The 18657-nt window shown below is 42.5% G+C and overlaps 1 protein-coding gene across 6 annotated transcripts in view; it reads left to right on the forward strand.

The window, feature by feature from the left end:
- RPTOR (regulatory associated protein of MTOR complex 1) overlaps window positions 1–18657 on the forward strand; it is a 313806-nt gene that overhangs the window by 118815 nt on the left and 176334 nt on the right. For 5 of the 6 annotated variants that reach the window (XM_073312077.2, XM_073312081.2, XM_073312080.2 and 2 more), the window contains exon 5: window positions 12706–12852. The exons of the other annotated variant lie outside the window; for it this stretch is intronic. In XM_073312077.2, coding sequence (XP_073168178.1) covers window positions 12706–12852 — 147 coding nt within the window. The remainder of the gene's footprint in view (window positions 1–12705; window positions 12853–18657) is intronic. 6 annotated transcript variants of the gene reach the window in all.

The raw sequence follows: 18657 nt of genomic DNA on the forward strand, positions 1-18657 counted from the left end.
TGTACAGCAGCAGCTCAGTGAGTCAACGTTAACCCTTCCATTGTCTTCTGACCACTCAGCTGCAAATGCACCATCAGAAAGCCTTCTGTGTTTGCAGTGGAGACTGAACAGCAGCTGCCTTTTGCAAAGCATGCTGCTTCATGGTTGTGGGAGCACAGCCAGATTTTGGTAAATCTCTGGTGCCCAGCCAGCAAAACTGTGGACTTTAGTGAGAGTACTAGGAATGACTATGCATACGCAAACAGCAAAGAAGCTGGCAGCTTTTCACGTTTACCAGACCGGAGGCCAGTGCAGGGAGAAGATGACATGCCAGTTTTATGAGGAGTTTGACCAGCTGCTGGGCATTGTGCCCAGCATGGAGCCAATGGTGGTGATGATGACTGGGTCAGCTGGTCGTCTGCTGGCCTCAGTATTCAGCATGGTGACTGATGGGAGTCAGCAGCAGGCACCGAGGGAGGACAGTGGACTCACTCTGTTGCTGGAACCGGTCCCAAAGCAACTTTGGAGCAGCAGCAGCATGTTCTGGGCCTACGCTTGAAGGAGCCATTTGATGTTCCCCTGAGAAACTGCCCACTCCGGAGCTGATTGAAGCCACCCCTGAGCCTGGTAAGTTTCTGGCTCCATTTCAATGTATGTTAATACAGTAATGGGCAGGATTTCTACTTTATGAACCAAAGCAAAGGTTATGAGAAGCCCTCGCTAGCAATGCATATAAGCTAATGGCGCATTGTATGTCAGTGCCTTGGCATCCCCTTCCCTCTGTCTCCCTACCACATGGCGTTCAAAGTGACAATTGGGAAATGCAAACTGTAAAGAACATCTTTGATGTGTATTGTTACTGGAAAGGCACAGATTTTTGCTAGGGCCATTCATGTTTCTTAAAGGTAATAACCTTCCATTGCCATGCCTGTAAGTATGCCACTCTGTAACCACTCACTGGTCTGTCAGGCCATCTGGAAACAGTGTGGGTGTGGGGCAAGTGGAAATGTGCTCAGTTTTACAAATCTGGTCCATTTCAGTTACAGGTAGTCAGTGAAGTCCACAGATGATAAAATCATTTGTGCCAAATATGGCTGGGGTTGGAAACTTTGTCCAGAATTGTGCTGAGGGGGAGGAAGGCTATGGAGTCCTGTGTGTTTGCATGCAGCCATGACAGGATTAGCCATGTGGAAGCTAATGCAGCATCCTGTTGATTTTTCTCATGAATTCTGACCCAATCCTGGGTGCTGATAGCTGCAAACTTTTTCTGAAGCAGGAACTCCAGATAGGTAGTCATGTTTCAGAGCGGGACATATTTTCCAGGAACACCTCAGTAGCTGACTAGCCTGTCCCCATCATCGGAGTACTGTTCAGTTACTATAAACTTCAGGTTTCGCACCAGCAGCTTGAAAGAACTTCTCCCTTTGCCCAGCAGGCACCACAAAAGCTATTATGTCCTCCAAAATATGGAAAGACTGCACTGATAGAAAAGGCTTTTGTCGCATAGCTGCTGATGCCTCCCCTGCAAAAAACCGAACTAGTTGTGCAGTTTTCTAAAATAAAAACAGCTTTGCATTTTTAACTAACAGTTGTGTCTGGACCTCTTTTGCGGCAATTAATTAGGCTGTGTCCAGGAGCTTCTGTGGCCTGAAGCATCCCTCTCACAATACATTGATGTTCAGTTTGTGAAAGTATCATTTTATGTCTTTGAAATCCCCAAGGACTTTTTCTGTGCTCCTGCACTGAGCTATTTGAGACAATAACCCTCTGTGCCTTGTCCTGTTCCAGGCCCCTCGACTTCTACTGACGGCAGCATCTCCACAGCTAGCCCACGTTGCAGCAGAAGCCTGGGCCAACAGACCTTCATGGACTATTCCAAGAGGAACCGTTTCCATGATGAACTTGTGGTTGAAGTTCTGGAGAGGGCCAACAAGCAGATCCTGAATCAAAGACAGAGGGATTTGTGGCTAGAGGAAAGGCATGGCAAGAGGCCGGAGGAAAGACCCAGTCTGGCTGCACAGCTTGAGGACAGGGTTTCAGTGCAGGAGCAGGCACTTGCTTTGTCATTCCTGGAGCAGGCATGGCAGCCGAGGGAGGAAGACCGAGCTCAGCAGAAACAACTGTTTGAGCGGCTCATGCCACTAATGACTGCAAGAGTAGTGGCTCCTGCTGCATCACCCACACCACAACCTGAGTGCCTGCATGCTAGCTACCCTATGCTGCAGTCCAGAAGCAGCTTGGAAGACTCCCAGGGCTGAATGGTACATGCAGTCAGGTCCCATGAGCGGCTGGACAGGGCAACCTTGCCCCATGCAGCCCTCCATATTGACCCTCTCCCCTGTGGATGCCTCCACTGCACTTCCTACAGTGCCAAGTGCACGACAAATGAGGAAAGAAGGAACAGGAGAAATGGGTTGCCAGGGGACATACCATGGTAGGGGCTTTCTGTCTTCCACATGGTTTCACTGTTTGTACTGTTTATATGCACTTTGTTTTTATTTTTTTTTCCCCTGTAAGATTCTGTAGTTTCTGTTGTTTTGGTGTGGTAATTGGGGCTGGCCTGCCTGGGAATGGATGAATATTGTACTTTTCTAATACATGTTTATAAATAAAGCTTTATATTTCATCGGGAATGTTTATTACTATCATTGCTTCACATCATACAGTGTGTTTTCAAAGTAATAAAGATAAACACCTGATCAGGGATAATTAAGAATTAGTGTGCAAAGACTGTCCCTCAATAAGTTATCTATAGCAATTCCTACTTCAATCACTTCCTTACATCAATCCATACTATGAATAACCCCCACCCACTCTTTCATAAGTGGTCATGTCATGCATAAGTATATTGCATGGCACTAAACTCCTCACTCCTCCTCAGGCACTGAAACCCCTCTCAGTCAATGAGCCCTCCCTCGCACCCTGTTCCCACAAGCAGATTCATAAAGTACTATTCCCCTTTCTCCATTGGGCCATTCAAGTCCATATGGTGGGAGTGCAAAATATCCCTGACTATGTTGCCCAGGTGCATCCACTTCCACCTGTGGTAGTTGGACTTTCTGGCAGAGTGTACTGATTCAGCGGCCCCTCAGGGTCACAGGTTCATTCCAGGGGAAATGGCTCACTTCTGCCTTCACAAAGATTGTGAAGAGCACAGCAAGCGGACAGCATTGATGACACTGGAATCCAACCGGGTCTAAAAATAGTGCCAGTGGGATTTCTGTCTGCTAAATGCATGTTCAGCAACCATTCTACATATCCTGAGAGAGTAATGAAACTGTCTTTTGCTAGGGTGTCTGAAATCAGGGTACAGTTTCATAAGCCAAGGCAAAAGTGAGTATGTGGGGTCCCCCAGAATAACAGTGTAACTCAGTTTATGACCATGTCATTTGGTGGGGCTAGTGTCCCAGCCTGTCCCTGAATGTACGCTCCTGATTGACAAAAAACCTCCATTTTCCCAGTGCAGCCTGTGTTTGTTCATAAATCACCCTCTGTGGCTCAGGAGGGGCAGCATAACAATGGAGCAGTGCTTTTTCCCATATGTGTACTCATGCTTCCTGAGGAAGGCAGACGATGGGCACGAGTCCCATTGGTGGCCCCACCGCAGTTTGGAACCCCATTCTCTCAAAGCCAGCAATTACTTCAGGAATATCTTTTATGCCTGCCACCGTGGGGTAAACCACACACCTGATTGCCTCAGAAACCTCCGCCACTATTTTACCCACAGTCAACTTCCCAACACCAAACTGATGCAACAGACTTGTAGCAAGCAACCTGGGGTAACCGGTTTCCTGACAGCTATAGCAACCTGCTTCTGGACTAGCCCGGGTGGCCTCATGCATGTGTCTTTACGCTGGAGGGTCAGAGCAAGCTGCTCACAAAGCTCCAGAAATGTAGCTTTCTTCATGCGAACGTTCTGGACCCATGGTTGGGCATCCCAGGTCTGCATGATGATTTGATCCACCAGTCTGTGCTTGTGGCCTTGCACTTACACAGCACCATAGACATACTGTTATGGGCTAATACTCTGCATTGCCATATGGGAGATCAAAGTTTGACTCCTGGGTTCTTGCTATGGAGCCTGGGAACCTGAAAAATGGAGGGTGTTACAACCTGTGAGATGTTTGGTGGAATGCCTTTTATTCCTCGCTAGAGGCCCTTTCCAGGAAGCTTGTTAGAGAAGCCCTGCCTTTCTCTCTTGCCAAGGAGAATAGGGAGGTTGAGGCGTTAAGCTGGGGGAGGGAGGAGGAGAATATAAAATGAGGGAAAAATTTGGGGAACCTGACAGAGCTGGAAAACTACCAGTGTGGAAGGAGATAGACAATAATCTGATAAAATACGCCACTTCTTGGTTCTGTCAGTTCGTACTTTCAGACTTTAACTGTACTCTGTATCTCCCCTTCTAACCTCACAGGTTTCTTTGGTCTTTTGATTGTTTATCACTGAGTAGATTCTGGTGAGATGCCAGATAGTGAATTGGTGCTTCCTGGACCTTAAATTTGTTGCTGAAATACCCCATTTCCTTGCAGACTTCATTTTAATAGAAAGGAAGCATGCCTTGGGATGCCTAGGTACACTCTCAGGGGGCAGATCCTTTATGTAGCATCCCATCCTGAGAGCTTAAACCATGCAGTTCATTCATTGGAACCAGGGCTGACACTCCTCAGACACCCCCTGTCGCTTAAACACATCATCTCCCAGAACTCGACCCAAAGGTGTGAGCCCTCTGGTTTCCATCTTCCAGGTGCCACGGTATGTGTGGCATGTAATGCACAGAAGTTTAACACATTATTTCTTTTCACTTAATTACTAGGGCAGTTAACTCACGTGATTAACTCAAAAAAAGTAAAAAGCGATTAATCGCAGTGTTAATAGCACTGTTAAACAATATAATACCAATTGAAACTTTTATAAAAAATTTTGGCTGTTTTTCTATATTTTCATATATATTGTATTCTGTGTTGTAACTGAAATCAAAGTGTATATTTTTGATTATAAATATTTGCACTGTAAAAATGATAAAAGAAATAGTATATTTTCAATTCACCTCATACAAGTACTGTAGTGCAATCTCTGTCATGAAAATGCAACTTACAAATGTAGGGGTTTTTTTGTTACATAACTGCACTCAAAAACAAAACAATGTAAAAGTTCAGATCCTACAAGTCCACTCGGTCCTACTTCTTTTTCAGCCAATCAATAAGAGACAAACAAGTTTGTTTACATTTACAGGAGATAATGCTGCCCTCTTCTTATTTACAATGTCACCAGAAAGTGAGAACAGGTATTTGCTTGGTACTTTTGTAGCCGGCATTGCAAGGTATTTACGTGCCAGATATGCTAAACGGAAGTCTTAAAAGAGCAACACTCTGATGCGGAAACTACAGAACTCGGACCACCAAAAAAGAAAAACAATCTTCTGCTGGTGACATCTGGCTTAGATAATGAAAATGAACATGCATCGGTCCGTACTGCTTTGGATTGTTATCGAGCAGAACCCATCTTCAGCATGGACCCATGTCCCCTGGAATGGTGGTTGAAACATGAAGGGACATATGAATCTTTAGTGCGTCTGGCACGTAAATATCTTCTGATGTCGGCTACAACAGTGCTGTGCGAATGCCTGTTCTCGCTTTCAGGTGATATTGTAAACAAGAAGTGGGCAGCACTATCTCCTGCAAATGTAAACAAACTTGTTCATCTGAGCGACTGGCTGAACAAGAAGTAGGACTGAGTGGACTTGCAGACTCAAAAATTTTACATTGTTTTATTTTTGAATGCAGCTTTTTGTACATAATTCTACATTTGTAAATTCAACTTTCGTGATAAAGCAATTGCACTATAGTACTTGTATTAGCTGAATTGAAAAATACTTTTTTTTACAGTGCAAATACTTGTAATCAAAAATGAACATAAAGTGAGCACTGTATACTTTGTATTCTGTATTGTAATTGACCTCAATATATTTGAAAATGTAGAAAACATCCAAAAATATTTAAATAAATGGTATTCTATTAATGTTTACCAGTGCGATTAATCGTAATTAATTTTTTTAATTGCTTGACAGCCCTATTAATTACACAAGAAATACACATCTGTCCAAAAATAATAAACCCTACACACATTTCTCGGCCTCGATTTCCTTATCTAGTGCAGCGCATTCATTGGGTTGGGATCAGGGTTCTTTCATCCCATCTAGAGTCCTTCTGTTCCAATGCACTGCTTGTGATTTGAAACATGGGGCCTTCTCCTTAGGTGAGATTGCTTCTTCTGACCATGTCCAGTCTGTACCCTTCCTTCCTTCTGCCTGAACTTTTCTTGTGTGTGTCTGTCTTCTTCCCCTTGTTTGGTTACCTGGCTTCTTTTTTCCAGTTTTTTGGGAATTTTTCACTCTTCCACTCTCTCCTGCAGAGGGTTAGGTGAGAAATGGTTTTCCTAGGCTGAAGCTCACCCATTGCTCAAGGTGTTTCACTGAGTTCTAACTACCCTCCATTGTATCTGGTCTAGGAGGACTTGATACAGCTCATGCCAGCAAAGGTAGAATTCACATACATACTCACAGAGGTATTCAAAAATACACCAGTTTCATAATGACAACTTTGCAATATTAACCAACATTCATAAATTGTAAAGACAGATTTACAAAAGCATCACACTAAGTACAGATTAGATGCAAAGCCCCTCTCCCAAAATGTAGACGTATAAATTATTCAAAAATAAGTATTTTGAAATTTACCCTAGTCCTCGGCTCCCAAACATCTGATGCTCTGGGTAGATTGAAGCTGTTAAATTGTAAGGAAAATACCAATTTTATGTGCTAAATTACCCAATCTGATCCAGAAAAATACTATCTCCCAATGGTCTTCTTACGTAGTTGATTGAAATCCAGTTCATTGGTACAGTCACTGGCAATTGGATTGACATACTGTTGAGTGTGTCCCTGGGATACACTGGATAACACTATTCCAGTTCTGCCCTTTCTCTAACTCTAGTATTGCAACTCCCTGCCAGGGAATCTGCAAATTATCTACTTATCCTTCAGCAGGAGACGACAGAATTTGCAATGGGTCCTTGTGACTCTAAGAATCCATCGTTGTATGGCAGTGCTATATTTATGAGAGACTAAGCATTATATATTCTGATATGAAGATTAAAAAGGATAAAGCCTTCAGGAAGTATTATTTCAGCCTGATTCACTTCAGCTACAAAGCCAAATCTCAGTGGCTTTGTTTAGTTAAACAGAGTTCAAATTCCACGGGGAATTGATGTGAAACCAAGAATGTGGCACAATTTGGATAAGACACTGAAAAAGCTAATAGTTAAATTAACTTAGTGTTTAAAAAACAAACCTGCCTTCCCCTGCACACACATTTTCTGTGCGTTAAATTTTTCATAACTCTTGTCATGTTGTGCTTGCTGTGATATAAGTGCCTCTGTGGTTAGCTTAATCTTTCAGGGCAGCCTTGTGAAGCAAGCCTGGGTTTTTTTTGATGTTTAATCTAGCCTGACAGATAAAGAGGATCGCAATAAATAAATAATCTGAAACCCATCTCTGTTTGTTTATTTAGAATGAAAACCTGGTCTTTTATGTGTTCAGTAGAAAAAAGAAGACAATCATGATGTGCCCCCTCTGTCTGTTCTATGTTGCAGTTGGGAATTCAGGGTAGAAAGTAGGAAGGTGCCTACTCTACCCTCACTTTTACTAGGATTGCTCGCAGTTCAGAAAAGCATTCAGCTCTGTAATTTGTAGAGGGAGATAGTTTTACAGTGATACCTGTATGGGGCAGAAAACAGTTACAGTTGGGATAATCTTCCCTCCTTTCTCTTCAACCGCAGCATCCAATGGTTCACTGCAGCGTGATAAAATGCGGCGTTACTCTGGGCAAGCCTTTAAATGCTTGCAGTGCTTTAATTTTTTTCTGCAGCTTGACAAACAAACCATTCCCCAAGTGAGGCGGCTGATGAGATAATTATACATATGAAAATAACTGGGGATGGGTTCCCATAGGGTGATCCCCACAAGGCTCTTTTCCTGAATTTTACTGAAAGATTCCGTTAGGTTGTGAAATCCCAAGGCAGAAAAGGAACATAGGAACCTGCTGAAGAAACATTCTAGCTTTCCGGGAATTGACGCCTACATAATCTTCAAACACTGTCTTGTCTTTGATATGAAGTGGGAAGAGAAATGGCACCACACATTGGAAGGAAGAATTATTTCTTTAGAGCTCCAGTTTATTTCTGGATTAGTGGTTTTTATTATTTTTGCAAATAGCTGCATGAAATGCAAGCACTAGCAGAAGCCCAAATTACATGATTAAGCTCTTCAGTAATATGCTAACCGTATAGAACTTGCGAAATAATAAAAACATAAATAAAAAACAAACTTCCACATGTTCAATGTGGCTCTTATTGACTTGGTGTTAAGATCTCCAAGAAACTGGACGGTTTCGTAAACGTTTAGTATTTATCATTGTTCAATTGATATATAATCTCCTCTAAAGTTGCTAAAGTAAGAAGACCCACATGCCATTCAGTGATGTTAATTTGGTGTGCCGAAAGATTTGTTAGAACCTGGAGGTCAGTAATGGTGATCGCCTTGCGTAGTGAAAGTTTTATTGTGAGGGGAGCTGGAAGCGACACCTATATTTAAGGTGTGTAACATTTTCTATTGTAAAACACTCTTCTGCCCTCTGAAAAGATCTAGCGCCAACATTGCTACAGCAAGGGGAAAGCCCTCTGAGTTTGAAAACTGCCGTTTCTTTGTCCCAGGAAAATCTGGTCAAGTTTGGCTGAGAGAAACTTTTGAAAAGGCTAATGTAGTGCCAATCTTTAAAAAAGGGAAGAAGGAAGATCCTGGGAACTACAGGCCAGTCAGCCTCACCTCAGTCCCTGGAAAAATCATGGAGCAGGTCCTCAAAGAATCAATCCTGAAGCACTTGCATGAGAGGAAAGTGATCAGGAACAGCCAGCATGGATTCACCAAGGGAAGGTCATGCCTGACTAATCTAATCGCCTTTTATGATGAGATTACTGGTTCTGTGGATGAAGGGAAAGCAGTGGATGTATTGTTTCTTGACTTTAGCAAAGCTTTTGACACGGTCTCCCATAGTATTCTTGTCAGCAAGTTAAGGAAGTATGGGCTGGATGAATGCACTATAAGGTGGGTAGAAAGCTGGCTAAATTGTCGGGCTCAACGGGTAGTGATCAATGGCTCCATGTCTAGTTGGCAGCCGGTATCAAGTGGAGTGCCCCAAGGGTCGGTCCTGGGGCCGGTTTTATTCAATATCTTCATAAATGATCTGGAGGATGGTGTGGATTGCACTCTCAGCAAATTTGCGGATGATACTAAACTGGGAGGAGTGGTAGATACGCTGGAGGGGAGGGATAGGATACAGAAGGACCTAGACCAATTGGAAGATTGGGCCAAAAGGAATCTGATGAGGTTCAATAAGGATAAGTGCAGGGTCCTGCACTTAGGACGGAAGAACCCAATGCACAGCTACAGACTAGGGACCGAATGGCTAGGCAGCAGTTCTGCAGAAAAGGACCTAGGGGTGACAGTGGACGAGAAGCTGGATATGAGTCAGCAGTGTGCCCTTGTTGCCAAGAAGGCCAATGGCATTTTGGGATGTATAAGTAGGGGCATAGCGAGCAGATCGAGGGACGTGATCGTTCCCCTCTATTCGACATTGGTGAGGCCTCATCTGGAGTACTGTGTCCAGTTTTGGGCCCCACACTTCAAGAAGGATGTGGATAAATTGGAGAGAGTCCAGCGAAGGGCAACAAAAATGATTAGGGGACTGGAACACATGAGTTATGAGGAGAGGCTGAGGGAGCTGGGATTGTTTAGCCTGCAGAAGAGAAGAATGAGGGGGGATTTGATAGCTGCTTTCAACTACCTGAAAGGGGGTTCCAAAGAGGATGGCTCTAGACTGTTCTCAATGGTAGCAGATGACAGAACGAGGAGTAATGGTCTCAAGTTGCAGTGGGGGAGGTTTAGATTGGATATTAGGAAAAACTTTTTCACTAAGAGGGTGGTGAAACACTGGAATGCGTTACCTAGGGAGGTGGTAGAATCTCCTTCCTTAGAGGTTTTTAAGGTCAGGCTTGACAAAGCCCTGGCTGGGATGATTTAACTGGGAATTGGTCCTGCTTTGAGCAGGGGGTTGGACTAGATGACCTTCTGGGGTCCCTTCCAACCCTGATATTCTATGATTCTATGATTCTATGAAAATTGTCATTCCCTTTTCTCGCTTCCATTCCTCATGAAAATGTTGGCAATCTGCTGAATAACTAAACATCAATCTTCTAAAGCAGCAGTTCTCAAACTGTGGGTCGGGACCCCAGAGTGGGTTGCAACTCTGTTTTAATGGGGTCACCAAGGCTGGTGTTAGACTTGCTGGGGTCTGGGGCTAAAGCTGAAGTCCGAGGGCTTCAAGCCCTGGGTGACAGGGCTCAGGCTTTGGCTTTGGCCTGAGTGCCAGGACTCAGGTTACAGGCCCCCCAACCCAGGGCTGAAGTCCTTGGGCTTTGCCCTCCGCTCCCGCCAGGGCAGCGGGGCTCAGGCAGACTCAGGGTTCAGTCCCCCCTGCTTGGGTCATGTAGTAATTTTTGTTGTCAGAAGGGGGTCGCAGTGTAGTGAAGTTTGAGAACCCGGTTCTAAAGTATTACTTTACTGGGAGTGCCTGGGAGCACTTGAGTGGGGAGGGGGAAGCTGGCCCAGCTTCCCCTGACCATCCCTCGGACCCAGGGCTGCCAGGTGTCACACATATCACAGATCTGTCACACCTGCCCACAGCTCCACCGAAATGTCATGTGTAGAATCCAAGAGGGAAAGGAGCTGCAGCAACAGATGGCCTAGCTGGCAGGTCCCACATCCCAACCCCAGAGACGCCAAGTCCTCAGAGACCTTAACCAGCCTGTTCTCAACCAGTCCCCCAGGCTGGACCCCAAACAGTTGCCCTCCAGATGGACTCCAATTATCAGTCTCCAGACAGCAACAACCCACCTCTTACAGCACCCACCCAACCCCAACTGCATCCAGCACTTCTACATCAGTACCCAGGAACCCCCTAGACAACAACTGGCACATCAGCAACCCCAAACACTCAATCACCCCCTCATCTAGTACAGGATCCATGGACAACTATCTAGCCCCCAACAGCATCTGCCTTCGCCTCAGAGCTGCCAGGTTTTGTGCAGCTCCATGTCCTGCCACTGCTTGAGGAGGGGTGTACTGACCATATGCTGCCATTTATGGTCGCATGAAAATTATTTGCAGTGTAAATTATTTGCTGGAAATATTTGCATAAAACTAGTTTTGCTTGAAATTTTCATGTTCTGAAGATAAACTAGAACATCTCTTGAAGAAGAGTATTCTTCAAAAGGGTTTTGACTTAATGATATCCTGCATTTTCACATACGACTTGTTCTTCCCTTTAAATGGCTTATCACTTCAGACTTTACACATAGGTAAATGTTCTTAAGAATTTGAGTATTAGATAAGTTAACTATTTTTGTGGTGGGTAATTTAAATCCCACTGAATTTAAATGGGAGTTATAGGCCCGATTTGTCATCCTAACGATGTCCATGGTAGTTTTTAAAAGAAGAAAAGGAGGACTTGTGGCATCTTAGAGACTAACACATTTATTTGAGCATAAGCTTCCGTGAACTCTAGCTCACTTCATCGGATGCATTCAGTGGAAAATACAGATAGTGGAAAAGTGGTAGTTTTTGCAATTGATTTTAGGGGGAGCAGAACTTGACACTGTACATGTGAGCATGTTGCCCTCCGGCTGCAGTTTAGAAAGAACATAAAGCTATGTGATGCTGAGGTGATGCTAGGAGGGATTTCTGTAGCTCCAGTGTTTTTGGAGGTGAAGGATTAGGGTTACAGTCTCAGTCCTGCAGCTCTGTGGTTTATGTAAACAGGGACTATAGCCACTCCATAGCTAAGGTTGCAATAAGTGTCCTATTTTAAGGCCCTTTTTAAAAACCCTCTTGTAGCTCAGAAGAAATAAGACCCTCACACCTTCAATTTCTAATGGAAAATGCAGCACTTACCAATTCACAGACTCATAGATATGAAGGTCAGAAAGGACCATCATGATCATCTAGTCCGAGACGCTGAGTTTATGGGAGCGTCATGTAGTTAGGCAGGCTTTGTAGGATTTAACTTTATCAGTTCATTTTGAAAGATGCACAGTTGTGGTTTAAAGGCTGCAATAAAGCAGTGAAAGGGTCTCATTAAAGCAACCCTAGAGGTGTCTGCTGGTGTGCGTCTTTGCCGGAAGCAGCTGTTTTAACCTTCAATTAAATTAAAGAGCGACCTGTTTCTGAGGATGAAGCTTTTTATGACTTCTTACTTTCTGTGTCCTGCATCAGCACTGCAGGGGCCTGAAATGAACCCAGGCTGTTGGGCGTCAGCTTACACCTGCTACCATGCTTCAGAGGAATCTTGAAGCAGATTTTAGAATCTGTAAACATTCAAGCTCAATTTAGCAGGCAAGGATATGGCAGAATCTGTTTGCGTATTACAGGTGTGAGTGGGGTTGTCATGTAGAATCAGCACTTGGCCCTGAACACATGCAGACTTTCATCCCGTGATCTCAAAAGGAGAATTCATGGAATGCATATTTCAGTGCATCAGAGACAAAGGCTCTACCATCAGCTGTCATTCTCTTCATGTATATAATGTCCACTTTTTATTTTGTTTCCTCTTACAGAACTATACTCAGTATATTCCACTATCCATATATGACCTGCAGACTTGGATGGGCAGTCCCTCCATTTTCGTCTATGATTGCTCCAATGCTGGCCTTATTGTCAAGTCATTCAAGCAATTTGCACTACAGAGGGAGCAAGAGTTGGAGGTGAGACCTTAGTGAATTGCCAAAGCTTCCTGCGGCTTCATTTCTCTCTCGGCTGGGCATTCGGGGTCTTATCCTGCTCCCCATTGACTTCAGTGGAGACGGGTTTGAGCCCTTTATGAGACCACAAATATGTTTTAAAAATGAGTTAAAAAGCAAATTAATTTGGAAAAAAATCATGTCACTCCAGTGCAATCTTTCTGGCTCTGTATGCCATTCTGTGAGAGTCAGAATCCTTTTTATTGCAAGTACTAATTAAGTGATAACGTTAATAGAATCAGTTTGTGCCCTAATAATCTTTGCGGCTGAGATGAATGCTGAGGTGAAGCAGACCCATTCATTTTAGATGCAGTAGACCAATACAAATTTGGATTCCAGCCGTGTTTCTTGCTGTTGTGCCAAATGCATCAATGTTAAACTAAATGGTTTAAAACTGATAGACAAAAGGACCTATTGTTGATGACTTTAGCTTGACAGAATACAAAAGTGTAACCTTGTGTTTCTAATGAAAAGACACTTTTCATTATCGTTTTAATTAGAATTTATTGGAGTAAATATGAATTGTGAAGAGGAATATACGAAGTAACTTTAAGGTGCTTTCTTTCCCTTTGTGCACTAGATGCTTAGTGCAGCAGTGTGTCAGAAACTGGATGTGGTGGGCAAGCAGGTGTGACTGGGTGTTCTCCCTAAGCTTTAGCCCATTTGAAAAGTAGCCTGTTAAAGATTTGTTTCTTATACTTACATAGCACTAAGTCAAATACTTTTGGCACCTTAGAGACTAACCAATTTATTTGAGCATAAGCTTTCGTGAGCTACAGCTCACTTCATCGGATGCATACTGTGGAAACTGCAGAAGACATTATATACACAGAGACCATGAAACAATACCTCCTCCCACCCCACTCGATAGATTTCCACTCCATACGGCTAAATGCAGTGCCTTGCATAATGACAGGTTTCAGAGTAACAGCCGTGTTAGTCTGTATTCGCAAAAAGAAAAGGAGGACTTGTGGCACCTTAGAGACTAACCAATTTATTTGAGCATAAGCTTTCGTGTATTGTTTCATGGTCTCTGTGTATATAATGTCTTCTGCAGTTTCCACAGTATGCATCCGATGAAGTGAGCTGTAGCTCACGAAAGCTTATGCTCAAATAAATTGGTTAGTCTCTAAGGTGCCACAAGTACTCCTTTTCTTTTTGCGAATACAGACTAACACAGCTGTTACTCTGAAACCTGTCAAATACTTTTAAAACTTTCAGTGTGGTTTAACAGGGAATATTGGTCAATCAGGCAACTGGCTGGTTGTTACAAACATGATTCCATGACACTTACTGAGGGTGTGCTTGGTTTTAATTTTTTTAAATAGAGTGAACCCAGGTGTTGAATTTTGCAGTGACTTTCTGGCAAGTAGAGACTCTCTCTTTTCCTCTGAAAGAAACACGCCAGTCTAGTAACAGTTTAAGACAGGTCTTCTCATAATCCCATCTCTTTATAAGTAATGCTACCAGTCTGTGCGCCACTGTTTGCAGGTTCCTCACCAAGGAGGGACGTGACACTGAAAGGCCCAGATCTGTATCGGCAGAGATGTGTGTTGAATGTTAACATATTTTCAAAACAAAAAATGGAAGAAGTTGCCATTATGTCCTGTATTCCTCTCATCCTGTAGTTTTTTTTTATTCTGCTGCTTGTAAGCCTTACTTCTCTCATGTTTGTCTTTCGGTCGTCACTCACCCTGCCATATTTATTGCTGCTTTGTTTTCCTGCGTATAGATTCTGTCCTGTTCTCTTTTTCTTTTTTCTTCTTCTCCCTTCTCCCAGAGCACAGGCATAAACTAATTTAGAAAGGTGCCTCACTCCAGCTCTTTTCTTTTCCCAGTTCTCCTTTGGTTTTCCTTACCTTCCCTTTCCCTGCATTTCTCTCCCAATTCTCCATTCTCCTTTGCTGCCATTGGGCCCTAGAGTGACCTGAAGATATTCTGGGCAGAGGGTGGCTACTGTTCTGTGTAGGTGAGATGGCTAGTGTGCACTGAGGGGAGAGACCATGCAAAACTGCTGCTGGGTGTTGATGGGATTGCTGCTCTGCAGGACCTTTCAACTCTGCAGTGCCATGACAGCACAGGTGGGTGGCAGGGCAAGCGCATGTGACCATGTTCCTAGGGACTCTAGTGAAACTGAGACAGAACTCCAGAATAAGTAGAGTGGGCTCAAATACAAGGGCTATCCTTCCAAACCAGCATATCTTGTTGTCATACACAAGTTGCTGAAAGTTTACAGTCTAAAAAGAGTTGGAAAGTCTAGTCTCTGCTATCCAACAAAAATGCAAAAAGTTTGTCTGGCTTTCAGGACTTCGTTCCTTCTGCCAAAAACTTGAAAACCAAAACAACAAAAGTGTCTTCAGTATGACTCCTCTTTACAGTACAGGGAGAAAGTTGTCAGTTAATTTGTTATTTAAACATTTTATTTCCCAGGTTACAAGTCCAACTTTTCTGTCCTGGTATCTTAGGTACTCTAGGTGTGTGATGAGCACAGCTGAGGACTAGTTTACTACGGGAACTGTTTTTTAATTTTATACAAAGAACTCAGAATAGAAGACTTTCATGCATCCTATTTAGAAAAATATAATACCTGCAGTTTCTTACATATTAAATTTTAATTCTGTATGCAGAAGATAAAAGTAAGAATTAAAATAAAGGTTATTTCAGGTGGCAAATTGGTGACGGTGTAATTTTACTTTATGTTTTGTAATTAGCTTAGATTTTATCTTGGTGCTATTTTTAATTAAGAGTTTGTTTTTCCACTAAGTTTAATGTTGTTGGCTATTGTTCAGATGGTCCACTGCATAAACAGCGGATATTAAAAACACAAAATCTGTTCATAGTTAATATCTCAAAACATTGGTTAATTTCAGTACATATTGTGATTCCACTTTTGAATAAAAATTATTCAATACATTGAGGACTGAAAACGTGAGCTGCATTCATTTGTTGCCTGTTAAAACTGTTTGTGTTTGTGTCTTAAAAAAAAAATTGACCTACTAGATTATAGACTCATGAAATATTTGACATACTTTTTTTGTCTGTGATGGTAACAGAGATTAAGGAACGACCAGATGGTGTGTTGAGCTAGCAGATCAGAGGAAATGGTATACATAGTGCTTAAAAAAATGAAAAAAGTAGATATTGAAATAAATAAATGATCAGATCACACATCCTCCTATAAGAAACATTAATGTAGATGTGAGCTCCTGGGAATATCCTCTATTTCAGGATATAGTCATTACTTTTATCTTTCTTTTTTAGTGCAAATTCTTCTTGCTGAACATTGTTTATATTTGAGATTGTCTGAGGAGTCCAGATATTTATTTACTGATTTATAGTAAAATTTCATTGTTTATTTACCAAAAAATGTTAATTGACCCAGAGCTTCCTACTTATTCACATTGTTAAACCGTGTAGACATGTGTTTATTATTGCTGCTCTTCTGTTCTCTCTCCCATTTCCCTCCTGTTTGTTTGTCAAAATTAATTGCCTCTTGTCCTAAATTAAACTCCAGTTGTGCAATGAGCTGTGTGTAGGTGGGTCCTTGTGCAACGCCCCTATGAAGTCAGTTGGGCTCTGTATGGCTGCAGGGATCTGCCTACACACAGCCCATTGTAGGATTGATTCTCAGAGATCATGCCACCTGGTGTGTTTGTGTAGGACCCAATATATTGTGGCTCCAGTACTGACTGACTGGGATCGCTGAGCAATATTGTAATGTAAATATTACACACACACACAGTTCGTCGAAGGAACATTATTAATATTCCAAAGTCAAGCACACAAAAGTTAGGAAATGCCAGAATTAAGGTTGTCTGTGCAACCTTAATTTGGACCTCTTATGCGTATGCATTATAATAGTCTTTAATTACATGATCACATACTAATTTATCCAGAGCCGGCCCTGGCCTTCCCCTTTGGCTCTTCATCTGATCTGTCTCCCCTATCCTCCTACTGTTTCCCAGTCCCCATGCCCCTGTTTCCATTCCCAGCTCTCAGTCCCAGTCTTTTTCCCTCTCACAATAGCCTCGAGCTCCAGGCTCCCTCCCCTAAGCTCCTTGCTCCAGTTTACTCCCCCCAACTCACTCCAGCTCTTGTCCCCTCCCTCTGCATTCAAACTAGGCAGCTTCCTCCTAAATGCTTCCTGAGTGTCACCTGAGGCAGGGAGTGGGAGGTGTCACTGGAGCACATTCCTGACAAAAAAAAGGCCATCCCCTGAACAGCACCCGAATTCAAAGCACGGGGATGCTTGATTTTTTTCAAACTAAAGGTTGTCAGAATTTTTTAGCATGGGCAATTTTTTTTTCTCCTAGCCTCTTCCTTGGAAATGGCAAACCATTCTCTGAAATTAATTAAAAAACAAACAAATTAGTGTGGCCCGGACACCCGGCATGTATTTCAGACCAAGTAATTAAAGTTTTTGGCAAAATGTTATAAGCAATGGAAAACAGAGTCTTACGATGGGAAATGTTGAGCAACCTTAATAATAAGTGGTGTTGCCAGCTCTCTCTGTACTATCCAACGTAAGTACTGGGAATTATCCAGTGTAGGAAAAGGCCAAGGCATAATTTAAATGATCACAGAAAATTCCAACCTGTCAGCCAGAATGTTTTAATATTGTCATTTGTGTCAGCTTAGCTTGCAGGTTTTAATATTGAGTTATGTTTAGAAAATCAATGGGAAAAATACCTAGGTTTTTTTTTTTTTTAAATCTAAACTTTAAAAAATGGATACATCTGATTTTCAAATTTGCTGAGGCTGTGGGAGCTGCTGGCTGATCAGCACTTATGAAAATTAGCCCACCTATTTAGTTGCCTAAAATGGACTTCAGAGTTTAACTTTAGGCCCCTGTTCTTAAAAATCTGTGTGAAGATTTATGGGTATGAGCATAAGAATGGTTAGCAGGGCGCTGGTGTAGCGCATCCTTTTATGATACAGGTATATCACTGCCACTGGAAGAACTGCCAGAAGGATGTCCCTGTCAAAGCTGGTACTGCAGAAGGTGTAGAGGTAATGGTTGAGTTGTTTAGGAGGTAGCTGTAAGATGTTACAAATTAAAACTAACACATCAGTTGAGGATATAGGGGTTCTTGAAGGAGTTACAATTAATCCAAACACATTTTCTATACATATATTATGTGCCTTCAGTTCCCACTTCATAGGGTGAAACAGTAATACGTAATAAGTTAATAAATTTCATCTATTTAAATAAAAGGTAAAATTAATGCTTTTCCAACCTCTGCTTTCTTATATTGGAAGATGTCGGGTAGTGCAGGAGCAAAACCGCAAGGAAAGGAAGTTATTATGCAATACACCTTAGATAAAGCTAGGTATTGGAGTATTCTGAGATGTTTTAGGAATGAGGTTTTAGGTTACTTGCCTGAGACTATAAGAATTCTGTATCTGCGTGTATACGTTTACTTGTTAAATATTTGTCTTCAATTAACTTGTCTTGATCCATAGAAATTCTTCTTGTAAGCCTATGGAAGAGTATATTAGAGGAGATTGTGTTTGCATCCATTTAGTTCTGTCTTGTTGATTTTTTTTTTAATGCTAGTTAGAAACCATGGGTTAGAAGTGTCACTGGCTCTTGCTGTGAAGCAGTGCTTCACTCCAGTGTTTCAAATCCTGCATTAACTCTTACAAGTCAACATCCCGTTAGGAGGGTTGTGTTTGAGTTTTAAGCCTCTTTTCAAAACCAACAGCCTATATTGACGTAATTCTTTCTGTCTGACCCAGACTAAAGCAATGCTGTGTACTCCCTCTGGC

The sequence above is a fragment of the Lepidochelys kempii genome, chromosome 14, assembly GCF_965140285.1.
Source record: "Lepidochelys kempii isolate rLepKem1 chromosome 14, rLepKem1.hap1, whole genome shotgun sequence".
Taxonomy (NCBI): domain Eukaryota; kingdom Metazoa; phylum Chordata; order Testudines; family Cheloniidae; genus Lepidochelys; species Lepidochelys kempii.